Source organism: Conger conger, chromosome 8 (genome assembly GCF_963514075.1).
Source record: "Conger conger chromosome 8, fConCon1.1, whole genome shotgun sequence".
In the NCBI taxonomy this organism is placed as follows: domain Eukaryota; kingdom Metazoa; phylum Chordata; class Actinopteri; order Anguilliformes; family Congridae; genus Conger; species Conger conger.
Window position 1 is genome coordinate 60,144,194 of NC_083767.1, and position 15,345 is coordinate 60,159,538.

A 15,345-nucleotide genomic window follows, 5' to 3' on the forward strand; every position below is an offset into this window, starting at 1 on the left:
CCAGCTCGTCAGGAGCATTTGGGGGTTAGGTGTCTTGCTTAGGGACACTTTGACACAGCCCGGGCAGGGGATCAAACCGGCAACCCTCCGACTGCCCGACAACTGCTCTTACCGCCTGAGCCTTGCCACCCCAAATAAGAAGAATTACAACAAATAAGAATCAGGGTTACCCTCTACGAGCAATGCATCATTTAAGGCTGCAGTAATAGTTTATTTCTCAGTTACACAGAAAGGCATTACCTGTAGCTGCTGTTATACTGTTGTCATTTTATTGTCTGGAGGATGTATATCAAAGGATTATTCCACTCTTCAGAGGGACACTCTCAGTACGATGTGAAATGTCTGGTGCTCTGGTGTCAAGCGCTGCAGAAATACTGTACGAGATGCAGAAAGCCGGAGGCACCGTAGTTGGGCTGATACCGTGGGAGGACTTTGGAATAACCGTGTTTCTGTCATTTGAGCCAGGCACGCTATTCAGAGTGGCATTCTGGTATGGACACGCTCCTCAATGAATACGCTAAAGGTGCCCATTTCCTGTTCAACACGTCACAACAGCACCCTCTGCTGGATGTGCGGGCGAAGTTACCTCAACTTTCAATCTGTGAAAAAACTGAGACTGAGACATCTCTGCACCCCCACTGGAACAGATTCTGCAGATGGTCACATGTCTGAAGCACGCCTGACATTGACTGCACCTGGATTTACACATGGGAACATCCTCGTAATATCCAACAATGTAAGAAATGTAATCTATCAATATATGTGCAGGATGATAGGTATGCTTCAGAATAAAAGTCCTCTGATGTATTCCCTTTGGAGCGTTTCATACTGTAGCATTCAGTGGCTGCTTGGCCTGGGACAAAGTGGTGTAGTAGGGTGAATGTTCTCCAGCTTTCCCCTATACCTTTATGGTAGCACTCACACTAATGTAGAAGCACTAAAAATATACCCCCACTGTATAGTCAAATAAAATATTGTGATATCCAGCATCCAGCATTTTTATATATCTTAATCTCTACTGTATCCATCCCTCCATACTGTATGTACAGCACTAAAAATGGATATGAATATGCTCTTAAAAGTATTCAAGTGGAGCAAGTTTGGAATGGATAATATGTATGAAACTTTGGGTGTGCAGTATGTGTTCATTAACACCATGCTTACTCTCTGGACACCAACTGCAGAGCCACAACAACAGAAAGAGTTGAGGAGTTTAAGTATCTGGACACCATTATAGACAACAAACTGTCCCTTTTGGCCAATCAGGCCTGTTCAAAGGACTTGGGAAGTTCTGTGGTTGCTAGCTTGCACAATGCACTTCTCTGTAGCAGTTTCAACATATTTTGTACTAGTCCTATAAAAGTGTCAACATCTCGAAAACTATTTACTGCACACATGGCTGAAAACTTAAATGAAAGAAGAGGCTTGTACCATTCCAAACCATTTGAGACAGAATCAATTGATGTCAGAGCATGTACATACAGTGTACACAAAATATACATGAAAATATAAAGAAATTACATAAAGCCTTATGTTTTACACTGAATATCTAGTGTCTATAGTGGACTTGTTTCCCATACATCTTCATTACATCCTACATTCAATAAAAACATATCATGCACATATGAAAAGAGTTTGAGACCAATGGCAGGTGTGCAGGTAAGGCTACTGAAGGCTCAGATGTAAATCCTACAGCATGGTACTGACAGGGTGAATTTATTCTTCACTGCATCTGCAAAGTACAATCTGAAAAGAGCCCAGACTCTAATTAAAGCTTGTACACGCTCTCATGAATCCAGTTCAACAGGAATGACATCGATCAGGTATGAAAGCATTTGATTTACCCACAAGAGCGCATCTGTTTTGTGTATAAACACTTCATAAAATACAGTTCTAATGCTTCAAAACAGAACCCAAAAGATACAGCCTGCATGCACATGACCAAAAATGCATGTACAGTTGAGTAACTCAACAAAATAATTGGTGATGAAAAGAAAATGAATCAATTGAAATTATTTCAATGGATTTCATCTATAGTACCCTATAAGTGTGAAAGCACTTGGTCCTTTGCAGTTTCCAAAGTTCAGATGAATAAGAAATTACATTAACAAGAAACAATAGTCTCCTTTACAGCATAAAATGGACCAGGTAAAAGCAAATAACCACATAGTCATTACTCCCTTGTGACAGACACCCCCCTTTGTGCTAGATGTGTGTCCCTAGACACTGAGAGTGTACCTCTGTCTGTTTATCTTCCATTGGGTACTGGTACACCATCAACCCCCCCACCCCGATCATCTCCAGCATGTGTCCCAAAGCTCAAGTCAACAGCCAGGCATGCTGAGGCAGATCAGACACATCCTAAATCTCTGACAGCATTTCTAGTTTCATTTTTACACAAACACCTTCACTGGGATGACGTCACTGTTACTGAGACTTTCACTGGGCAGATTGTCAGGGGCTCATCGTTCCTACCACCATCTCTCAAACAGGGAGAGAAGTATGGGAACACCCTCTCAGTAAATGTGTGTTTAAAAGTGTAAATGAGTGACATGTCACTGGAGTTGAAGAAGGACACCTCCCCCCTGTCATAGTCCAGCTGCACCCTGGTGCTCTGGGGTTTCCTCTTCAGTGTGAGGTCAGTAACTCCTGCTGCTCTGTACTCATCACCATTCCTCAGCCTTATGACCCAGTATCCTTTCCCTGGGCTGGCTGCTATATCTCCCTTCCTGTTGATGGACTCTTTCACCACTCCTACATCCCACTGACGTTTATTCCCAACCTTCACCTCCCAGCTGTGTTTCCCTGAGGTAAACCCCTCAGATCCCAGCACATTTACACAGCGATTAAATCTCTCTGGGTTGTCAGGACATTTCTGCGCTGTATCTGTGTGTCTCACAGTGGTCAGATCATCAGAGAGAGAGAGAGTGGCACGTGCAGTGTTGGGGTCCATCATCACAGGAGCTGAAATATGAAGAAGAGAGATATTTAAACGGTGGGAAGAAGAGGTGCAGGAGAGAACACACACACCTGGTGGAGGAGTGGGCGTTGCGCCTCCTACCGCTGCTGTCAGGGGAGGTGCAACTGGCAGCATGAAATATACCGGCCGGGGCCCTGGCCAACTACACCACCAAAAGAGACTGAGGGAGCTTTCTTTTAAGACCGTCGCTCCTTTAAGGCAGTCGTGTTAGTGTTTGTCTTGTCTTGTTATTTGTTTGTTGTGTGAATGTATTTCCACAATCACAGTATTTATTATTATAATATTTTATTTACAATGTGTTGTTTTTATAATTATTTGTAACTGGCTGAATGCAAAGCCCTTTGAGCTACATTTTATGTATGCTTTACAAATAAAGCTTATAATAATAATTATTATTATTATTATGATTATTATTTATTTTTTTCATTATTATAATTTTTTTTTGTTATGTATATATATTTTTTTAATGAAAATGCCAGTGCTGCCTCACATCTCGTGTTCCTGTGTCAGTTTGATTCTCTGTACTCACCCCATTCTTCATATTTGTGTTGTTAAATGTTTAGTTTCATGTTTTCCTGTCACGTTCCGTGCCTCTGGCGGAGATCATTTCCCAGTTTATCCTGTTCTATGTGGTTTATGTCAATGTTTCATTCCATGTTTTCCCTTTCTCCCGATTACCTGCCCCTTGCCGTGCACTGAACTATTTCTGTGGCACTTTGATTGAAGCTTGTTATTTATTACATCTTGGAGTCGGCGAATGGTTCCGATCATAACAACCTCCCTGTGTCCATCTCTTGTGTCCGCCCATGGCGTTTGGCAGGACCATTTCAAATACTCTATTCAGATTAGGTCCCATACACAGGAAATGACATATACTAGTTATGGATAATAATATACTGTAGTGATAGTGATTCATATTTAAAATATAAAACCTATTTGCATTATGAAGTCATGAATCAATGAACACATCATTGCAAATTCAATGCAAACAATTCTCACAGCTAATAAAACATATTTTTCATGAAATTTTACATTGTGTGTTAATTGTGTGTGTGTGTGTGTGTGTGTGTGTGTGTGTGTGTGTGTCTGCGTGTGTTCTGATATTAAACTGCGAGCAGTGCAGTGCAGCCCTCAAGATCTCCCTGCTCTGAGACTGGATGACTCTGTGCTGTTTATCTTCAGCACCATGTCAACATGCAGCCTGTTCCTCCTCTTTCATGTGTTCATTAAATGTTTGTAAAAAAAACCTGATTTCAGCATCTGGCCCAGATACTCACTGTACTGCACCATCCCCAGCATCTTCTCCCAGACTCTGAACGTCAGGTTGCCCAGGTGTTTGGCCACGTCTATCAGCGCCCCTGAGAGCAGCTCTGGGTCCTGCAGTGTGCACTGGGCTCTGTAACGACAGGCAGGAGTCAGTCAGCATCGGGAACTGAAGAGACTTAAACACACAAGATGAAATGAGCTGAGAGTCCACATACCTTTCCTTGATGTTGTTGTAGCTCTGAAAAAAACACACAATAAGAGCATCATTGTGAGTGTATAAATGTATTCAGTCCATTCCATTATGAGAAACAATAGGTGAGAAACAGCAGGAGCCATGTTAATGAAAGTCAAGAGGATGATAACAGTCACACACGTGGCATTACTTTACTGAGGTTAATCGGTATAAACTCGGTCAGTAAATGAAGCTCCTACCTTTAAAAAGGAGGTGTCTTCGGTCTCCATGGCCGTCTCTATTGCTGTGATTTTGTCTGTAAGGGTGGAGATGTCTCCACTGATGTGTTCTAGCTTCTCCTCCATTATCCGACTCTTCTGCTCCTCTTCCTCTTTCAGTGCAGCTAGTCGGGCCTCCTCTTCCTCACGCAAGAACTGCTGGAGCTTCTCAAACTCTGCCTTTATCTGCCTCTCTGTGTGCTGGGCTTGACTCTGCGATTCAAACACCATTTTAAACCTGAATAGTGTAACTACGCTTTGTTATTCATGTATGGCAATTAGTGTGTTTGTTATCCATGTCACACACAACATTCATCAAAAATACTACATATTTAATAATTGTGTTACTCACCCTGATGTGTTTTGCTGTCTTCTTACATCCTTGTTCAACCTCAGTAAACTTCTTCAGTTTTTCTTTGACAAGATTAAGTGCAGGCTTGAGTTCCTCCTGGAGTGATATGAACCAGTTAAGACTTATTCTCACAAATAGCACAGTATTACCCTGCTGCACTAGTGACGGTCAGTGTAATTTTGTAAGTGTAAGAACATGGGAAATTTAGTATGGAATATAGTATACCTGCAACCACTCGAGAAAAGATGAGTGAAATATGCTTCTATGGCGTCATAGCATTATGCATTATGCATTTTCAGTACAATTAAACCAGTCAAATACTTCAGCATATTAGGATTAGAAAACCGCCACCACTGGGCTGTACATAATGTAATTTACAGCCACCTGTTAGGAATGTTGAAGCATTCACAGAACCGTCCAGCCATCCATTATCTTAACCCGCTTATCCTGAACAGGGTCTCAGGGGGGCTGCAGCCCATTGGGTGAAAGGCAGGAATACACCCTGGACAGGTCACCAGTCCATCCCAGGGCACACACACCATTCACTCACACACTCATACCTATGGGAAATTTACACTCTCCAATCAGCCTAATATGCCTGTCTGTGGACTGTGGGAGGAAACCGGAGTACCCGGAGGAAACCCACGCAGACACGGGGAGAACATGCAAACTCCGCACAGAGAGGCCCCGGCCGATGGGGATTTGAACCCAGGACCTCCTTGCTGTGAGGCGGCAGTGCTACCCACTGCACCATCCGTGCCGCCATTCACAGAACCGGCTTGATTTATTGTGTTCGATATTAACACATCCATTTTGAGAGAGTATATACAGCTCTGTCTGCACTGGTTATTCACTCAGTGTAGATTTCTGCACTTCCTGGTTGTTGCACAGTTCTCTCCTCAAGCAGATAACAATTTATATGACAGTAGTTTTATCAGATCTAGACCTTCATTTTGTTAGAGTAAAAGTCTTGTGCTATATTTGTGCTGTCAGTATCTAATCTCACACTTCATTGCTATATATTTATGAAATCACATTGCATTTCAATGTTACATTTCTGGAGCTGTATTCATGATAAAAGGCCCATAATCACAACTGTGAATCAGGACTTAACCATGCCCACATTTTACTCCAAGTACATTGTACTGAAATCTAAAATACTAGATGTTTTGAGGCTTTAAAACAAGACTTTCAGACACAATGCTGAGTTGAATTTTTAATTATGATTTAAAAAAGAATACCTTCAGCTCCAGAGCGGCCTCTTCCACTGGACAGACCGGGTGGTTTCTGTGTTTTCTTGAAGTCTGACAGATGAAACAGAGAGGCTCTTTGTCATGTTCACAGAATAAAACAAGTTTCTCTCCGTGAAGACTACAGCGAGCCTCAGTCTTGTCTGTCGTTTCTCTCTCAGTCTTCTGCTTTAAGTAAGACTCCACAATGCTTCTTAAGGCCAGGTTTAGAGGAGGATCATCCATAGAGGCCTTTCTCCTGCAGATGGGACACTCTCGAGAGCTCTTCTTTTCCCAGCACTGCTGCAGACACACTCTACAGAAGCTGTGGCTGCATTTCAGAACAACAGGCTCTTTAAAAATGTCACAACATACAGAGCAACAGAGATCATCCTCAGGAATCAAAGCTTTAGCCTCCATGTTACAGTCTTTCAGTTTCTTCGTCTGATACTTTCACCGCTGCTGAATCTTGGACAGAACACACCCTATGTGATTCAAAACAGGAATAAGCAAGAACAGGAACTGCAGATCAGGCTTGTAGTTCTCAGTCACCAGGAGATTCTTGACTGGGTTTGTCCTCTCTCTCTTACGGAGATGGTCACGTGCCTGAACTGGATTGGATTCACGGGATGCAGTAATGTACCACTGGATCCATTTATGTATGATGTGTTGGAAAACATGGGAGGCAAGTCCACTACAGCCAACCCCTGAAGCACCTCGCTTTGTTTGGTCAATCTACAACCCTATCTAGCCCCCAATCTTGTGAAATGTACCTCTTTGATCAGTACCTCTCTGTTATATCCTCTACCCCCTCCCTCAACCCCTTTCCCCACACATTGTTTTACCTCCCCACCAGACCTAATCACTTGACCCCCTCACCAGATCTAATCACCCCCCTCCCCACTCCTGTGATGTGTTTTAATGTATGACAATGGCCATATGTTCCACTGTCTCTATTGAGGGACATGGTATAAGTGTTGACATCCTCCCTCATTTTTTAATTCTTGTTGATCTGTACTGGGGGAACAGAACCACTAGTTCCTCGACCATTTTAAACTACCTATTTGAAACAAAGACGTGCCTGCATTTATTTTTCTACTGACAATCGTACGGAGGAATACATTTACCTCTACACCATGTATGAAAATAAATTAAATGAGATTATTTGGAACAGCGAGGCCAGTTCCTTTGTGATACACTGATTACATTTGGGCTTGAGGTAAAAAGATGAACACGAGACAAGAGCTCATAATTTCATCTTTTATTTCCTCGTATTTACGCCTAGATGTGCTAAACTACTTAAAACATAGCACCTTTGGTATCAGACCACCCAATTTCTCAATGAGCAAAATTATGGGTACAGGGAGTAAATAATACTTAATATTTTGTAGCACATCCCTTGCTTGCAATAACTGCATCATGCCTGTGACCCATTGACATCATCAAACTGTTGTATTAATCTTTTTGTGATGCCTTTCCAGGCTTTTACTGCAGCTGTGACAAGTGAAAAGCAGTAATACACTCATAATTTGCGACGTTTAAAAAGACTGAATTCATGGTCTGTAATGTGAATAATCAGTGATGTGCAAAACCTAAACCTTTCTAATAGTTTAGAAATATTCACGTAACTAACTCACTAATGCAATCTCTTAGTATTTCTGCACTGTTGTGTAACTCCGCCTCCCTATGCTATCCCTGATTACACTTTCAGCGAAGTGTTCGCACCTGTCTCTAACTATCACTACGTCTTCAAACTATGCAAATGTCTACTCCCTAATCCGGAGCCGTATGTTTTACATGTTTTGTTTTGTGCATCCAGTCCGCGTTTTCGTCTCCCTCCCGTTATTATGTTATTACACTATTATGTTTCCCCACCTGTTGTCTATTTGTTTAGCCCACCTTTTTCTCTGCCCCTCCTAGATTGTCACCTTCCCTCTTGTATTTAAACCTCATTCTCAGTATGCTTCTTTGTCGGAACGTTGATCGTAGTAAGTGCCGATTTTGTGTAAGCCTTATTATTGAGATTCATGATAGACACCCCTTTGCCTTGACTTCTGTACCTGCCTTGCCCTCTTGTTTTGTTTGCTCATCTGATCTTCTGTTTTTTTTCGATGTGTTGTTTTGTATTTTTGACTACGAGTTTGTTTTTGCCCTTTTGTACCTTCGCCCTGTGATTTCCTGGATTTTGACCTCTCGCTTGTTTTTTCGACTATTCTTTTGCTTTTCGTTCTTGGCTTTGTACTGGATCTCTTGGCTTTTGACCACTGAACATTAAACTACGATTTTTGGATTATCCTGTGGTCTGCGTCTGGGTTCTCTGCACCGTACATAACAGTCCTCCCATTCAGGGGTACAACACAGCCTCTTTCAGTTGTTGTTTGAAGGGAAAAAACCCTCAAACAATCTCCTTTTCAGGACGTGAAATGCGTGCTCAATTAAGTTAAGGTCTGGTGATTGACTTGGCCAGTCTAAAACCTTCCACTTCCTGCCCTGAAGGAAGTTGTGTTGTAAATGTGTTTTGGGTCATTGTCTTGCTGCATGATGAAGTTCCTCCTAATTAGTTTGGACACATTTATCTAACTTTTCAGACAGAATGTTTTTGTAGACTTTTGTAGACTGAATTTATACTGGTGCTATCATCATAAGTTACATCATCAATACTGATTAGTGAACCCACTCCGTACAAGCCTAAGCCATGACACTTCCTCTCACTGACTGATGTTTTGGGGCTTTTCTTCATAGCTCTGACACTGTCTCTGTCATCAACTGCTGTTGTTTTCCGTGGTCGACCTGTTTCATATCTGTTGCTCAGTACACCAGCGGTTTATTTATATTTCTTCATCAATTTAGTCAATGTAAAAGGACACACCTGGGCAACAAGAAACACCTGTCAGTCACATGTTCCAATACTTTTGCTCACCTAAAACTTGGGTGGTCTGATACAAAAGGTGATACGTTCTGATAAGTTATTGAACAAATCTAGATAAAAATACCAGGAAATAAAAGCTGAAATCCGGATCTCTCATGTACATCTTTTGACCTCAAAATCTATTGTCTTCAGTGCATAGCAAAAACAAAGGAATTGACCTTGCTGTTCCAATACTTTTTGACCAATGCTCTTGTAAAAATGTTTTTTTTTTTTTTAAGATATTTGTTTTAGGCCTTTTTCAGCTTTATTGGACAGTATATAGTATAGAGCAGGGGTCTCCAACCCTGGTCCTGGAGAACTACTGGGTCTGCTGGTTTTTGTTTTCACTTTAAAATCAGCACCTGTTGAGACCCAAGTAACCAGGTGAGGTGAGTTAATTAATCAATTAGAGCAGTTGATTACAGTTCATTGCTGGGTAACAAGGAAAACCAGCAGACAGTAGCTCTCCAGGACCAGGGTTGGAGACCCCTGGTATAGAGAGACAGGAAGAATGCGAGAGAGAGAGAAAGACATGCAACAAAAGTCTGACGGTCAGATTCGAACCGCTGACGTCGTGGCTTACAATGAGCATACAGGCTGCGCCACCGAGACACCCTCCGCATAACAATGTTTTAACACACAGACACAGACAGAAAGACACAGATGGACACATACACACAGACACACACTGACAGACGCAGACACACACAGGCACACACAGAAAGACAGACACAAGCAGACACATACAGACACATAGACACACAGACAGATGCAGACACATACAGACAGACAATGCCAGTCAGGACTCCAGGACAGTAGAAGGCAAATGGCTGTTTATTCTGTTAGATTACCTCAGCAACAGCTCACTCTGTATGAGAACACAGAGTGGATAGGGGTATAGCTCCTGAAGAGTTTACTGAGCTGAGGTACAGGAGAGAACCAGCATGATTAATAGAAACCTTCACACTTACAGTACTAAGCATTTAGCAGAACCTTGTATCTGGAGTGACTTCCTCAATTAGAGTTACCTTCACACATAGAGTACAATCACATCTTCATTTCGCAGAACCTCAAGTACTCCTGTGACTTATGATGCGTTGTGTGTTCAGAGATGTTCTTCTGTATACCACTGTTGTAATGTGTAGTTATTTGCATTACTGTCACCTTCCTGTCACCTTCAACCAGTCAAACCAGTCCAACCACTCTCTCAGAAACTCAGAGTTTCTGTCTGCAGAACTCCTGCTCACTGGATTTGTTTTGAGTTTTTTTGCACCATTCACTGCAAACTCTAGAGACATGTGTGCGTGGAAATCGCAGGAGATCAGCAGTTTCTGAGATACTCGAACCCACCCTCTCTGCCACCAACAAACATTCCACAGTCGCTTAGACCACATTTTTTCTGATGGTTTGCATGAAGATTAACTGAAGCTCCTGACCCGTATGTGCATAACTGTATGCATAGCACTGCTTCTATATAATTGGCTGGGTAGTAATCACATTAATTAAGTAGGTGGGCTAAATATTTCCCAAAGGATATGCATTTGCGAGCAAAAGCAGTTTTTATTTTATTTTCTTTACGAGGGAGAGTGCACATTCATCAATTCTGTTTCCACTATGCAAAGTGGAATTAAGTTATTGTGTAGATTTAATTTCATGAAATTAACAAAATAATATATGTTGCACCTTTTGAAACACCTCTGTATTGAAACAACATTTTCCCAGATCGTGGAAAGATCTTTCTGAAAGATATTTTAGTGTTATTTTTCTAAAATCACAGGGGCTTGATGAGTGAATGAATGAATATGAACAGTCAGTTTCCATTGGGGAGAAAAGATTTTCCATATGTTTATGCTGGGTTTTAATGCATGTGATTTACAACTTACAGGCTACTGTACATTTCCCATATAGTAATAGACCAGAACACACCAACGTTTCTCCTTCTGAAGTCTAAAGTCATCGCTGATTCCACGGCCCTTTTTCCGAAGCTGAAGAAGGACCTCTCTACCTCCTGTTTCCTTTTGGTTTTCCCAAAGGTATGATGGGTATTCCTGTAGGTATCACCCATTCCCCACTCACCTTGCAGGCATAGGGAAGAGGACTGGGAGACTGGGAGTCTTTTCATCAGCAGGGGACCGTAAGACAAACGTGATGCGCGCTGACCTTCTCAGATGTTTCCACAAGTGACCCCTGGGGCCTGTTTCACCAAGCAGGATGAGTTACTCAGTCAGCTGGATGGCTGCACTCAGTACAGCCTGGATCCCCTCTCAAATGTGGAACATGGACTGAAGTGAAAAGAGCTGATCTAGGCACAGCTATCCAGCTAACTGAGTGTTCCTACTTTGCGATCCTGCTTTAGACTTGTGGGCTAAAGGCATTACTAATCAACCATCAAAGGGGCATTGCAGTATGTGTACTGAATTGAATGAAGCTGACACATGCAGTACAGTAAACTCTAAACACCAGCGTTTGACCCCCCAGTATGTACAATCATTTATCTCTCCTGGCTTTGTGATTCTGAATATGAGGCTTTTATTTTGATGTCTACAAAGCAGGTCAGGATTCCATTTGATCAATACCATGGCGCATGTTTCATTAAGGTGGGGCTTGCATTCATGAGTAAGGGGAGCAGGGCACAGAAACGTACAAAACTGTGGCCCAAAATAAGATACAGGATGTTAGAATAGAACCCATTTGAATCTCCCACATTCTGGGAGGGCTGGCATCAACCAACAAAGAGATGTTAGGTAGGAGGACACCTCAGTCATGCAATAATATTGTTGAAGACCATTGATTTTCTTTGCTGTGAAACAATATTCTCAGAAAAGAATATTTAACGAAAGGTATGGTTAGAAGCATGAAATTGGAAGTATAATTTTCAGCAATGATACCCTTTAACTATAAAAGCCTCAGTTTTCTTTGGCACACTTCTCCATGAGTGTTTGCAGCTCCGCGTTATGGAAATGGGCATGACTTAGTGTTGATAAGGCTTGACATGGCTCGCTGAAACTCATGCTTTTCCAGACTGGCTGCTCCATCACTAACCCCAAGGTGAAAGGTGACAGGTATGTTCTCACCTGTCGCGTGGGGAAGGGTGTCACCTGTTCTGTCGACAGCGGCCACGGACATACAGCGTCCGGATGACCTGTTCCTGAGTCCCGGGGGGCGTCATAATCAAAGGTCATCAGTCTGTCACGCACCTAATGTGTGTTTGAGGGGATTCCTTGCATGGAGGTCCTGGCCTCCAAATGAATGGCTTCACAAACAATTAATTTCATTTATATGTACTAGTGACTCTATATTACATCACATTATATTATTGGCATTTGGCAGACGCTCTTATCTAGAGCGACGTACAGTTGATTAGACTAAGCAGGAGACAATCCTCCGCTGGAGCAATGCAGGGTTAAGGGCTTTGCTCAAGGGCCCAACGGCAGTGCGGATCTTACTTTGGCTACACTGGGAATCGAATCTCTGCAGCCGTGTTAGCGTGTTGCTGCTATCCCTGGTACACTCAGAGAAGGGCCAGGCCTGCTGTGGTTGGATGGTGTGCATAGTTGTCAGTGTTTTGAAGGTGTTCAGTAGCCTTTTTGATTTTTGACAGGGCCACAAACAGTTCTAATGTTTAAAGGGCAGCCAGCCTGATTCTAAAAAGAGCAGTTCTTTACGATTCAGATACAATTCAACACTTGCAACTAATTTGAGCCTGGAATGTTTTTTGTGAAAAAAAAATTTGAAAACCCAGGGAAAGCATTTAAATGGTTGGCATTTATATAGCGCCTTTATCCAAAGCGTTGTACAATTGACAACCGACCAGCTCGTCAGGAGCATTTGAGGGTTAGGTGTCTTGCTTAGGGACATTTTGACTCAGCCCGGGTGGGGGATCGAACCGGCTACCCTCCGACTGCCAGACAACTGCTCTTACCGCCTGAGCCTTGCCACCCCAAATAAGAAGAATTATAACAAATAAGAATCAGGGTGACTCTCTATGAGCAATGCGTCATTTAATGCTGCAGTAATAGTTTATTTCTCAGTTACACAGAAAGGCATTACCTGTAGCTGCTCTTATACTGTTGTTATTTTATTGTGTGGATGATGTATATCATAGGATTATTACACTCTTCAGACGGACACTCTCTGTACGATGTGAAATGTCTGGTGCTCTGGTGTCAAGCGCTGCAGAAATACTGTACGAGATGCAGAAAGCCAGAGGCACCGTGGTTGGGCTGATACCCTGGGAGGACTTTGTAATAACCGTGCTTCTGTCCATTTGAGCCAGGCACGCTATTCAGAGTGGCATTCTGGTATGGACACGCTCCTTAATGAATACGCTAAAGGTGCCCATTTCCTGTTCAACACGTCACAACAGCACCCTCTGCTGGATGTGCGGGTGAAGTTACCTCAACTTTCAATCTGTGAAAAAACTGAGACTGAGACATCTCTGCACCCCCACTGGAACAGATTCTGCAGATGGTCACATGTCTGAAGCACGGCTGACATTGACTGCACCTGGATTTACACATGGGAACATCCTCGTCATATCCAACAATGTAAGAAATGCAATCTATCAATATATGTGCAGGGTGATGGTTATGCTTCAGAATAAAAGTCCTCTGATGTATTCCCTTTGGAGCATTTCATACTGTAGCATTCAGTGGCTGCTGGGCCTGGTACAAAGTGGTGTAGTAGGGTGAATGTTCTCCAGCTTTCCCCTATACCTTTATGGTAGCACTCACAGTAATGTAGAAGAACTAACAATATACCCCCACTGTATAGTGAAATACAATATTGTGATATCCAGCATCCGGCATTTTTATATTTCTTAATCTTTACTGTATCCAGCCCTCCATACTGTATGTATACCATTTAAAATGTATATGAATATCCTCTTAAAAGTATTCAGGTGGAGCATGAAATAGGTTTTGAATGGGTAATAGGTATAACACTTTGGGTGTGCAGTACGTGTTCATTAACACCATGCTTACTCTCTGGATACCAACTGCAGAGCCACAACAACAGAAAGAATCGAGGAGTTTAAGTATCTGGACACCATTATAGACAACAAACTGTCCCTTTTGGCCAATCAGGTCTGTTCAAAGGACTTGAGAAGTTCTGTGGTTGCTAGCTTGCACAATGTACTTCTCTGAAGCAATTTCAGCTTATTTTGTACTAGTCCTATAAAAGTGTCAATATCTCAAACTATTTACTGCATACACATGGCTGAAGACTTAAATGAAAGAAGAGGCTTGTACCATTCCAAACCATTTGAGACAGAATCAATTCATGTCAGAGCATGTACATACAGAGGACAGAAAAAATACATGAAAATATAAAGAAATTACATAAAGTCTTATGTTTTTATAGTTTTACACTGAATATCTAGTGTCTATCATGCATATATGAAAAGAGTTGGGGTGGCCTGTATCGTAGTGGTTAGGGTACATGACGGGGACCCACAAGGTCGGCGGTTCTAATCCCCTGTTTAGCCACAATAAGATCCGCACAGCCGTTAGGCCCTTGAGCAAGGCCCTTAACCCTGCATTGCTCCAGCGAAGGATTGTCTCCTGCTTAGTCTAATCAACTGTACGTCGCTCTGGATAAGAGCGTCTGCCAAATGCCATTAATGTGATGTAAAGAGTTTGAGACCAATGGCAGGTGTGCAGGTAAGGCTACTGAAGGCTCAGATGTAAATCCTACAGCATGGTACTGACAGGGTGAATTCATTCTTCACTGCATCTGCAAAGTACAATCTGAAAAGAGCCCAGACTGTAATTAAAGCTTGTACACGCTCTCATGAATCCAGTTCAACAGGAATGACATCGATCAGGTATAAAATCATTTGATTTACCCACAAGAGCACATCTGTTTTATGTATAAACACTTCATAAAATAAAGTTCAAATGCTTCAAAACAGAACCCAAAAGATACAGCCTGCATGCACATGACCAAAAATGCATGTACAGTTGAGTAACTCAACAAAATAATTGGTGATGAAAAGAAAATGAATGAATTTAAATTATTGAAATGGATTTCACCTACAGTACCCTATAAGTGTGAAAGCACTTGGTCCTTTGCAGTTTCCAAAGTTCAGATGAATAAGAAATTACATTAACAGGAAACAATAGTCTCCTTTACAGCATAAAATGGGCCAGGTAAAAGCAAA

The 15,345-nt window shown here is 42.1% G+C and overlaps 1 protein-coding gene across 1 annotated transcript; it reads right to left on the reverse strand.

Moving 5' to 3' along the window:
* Positions 1 to 2,407: 2,407 nt before the first annotated feature.
* LOC133134519 (zinc-binding protein A33-like) lies at positions 2,408 to 6,697 on the reverse strand. The gene is made up of 5 exons (XM_061250721.1): positions 6,290 to 6,697; positions 5,049 to 5,144; positions 4,679 to 4,909; positions 4,258 to 4,357; positions 2,408 to 2,964 (listed from the first exon to the last, which is right to left on the reverse strand). The coding sequence occupies exons 1-5, from the start codon at positions 6,695 to 6,697 to the stop codon at positions 2,408 to 2,410; spliced, it is 1,392 nt and encodes a 463-aa protein (XP_061106705.1).
* Positions 6,698 to 15,345: the final 8,648 nt, after the last annotated feature.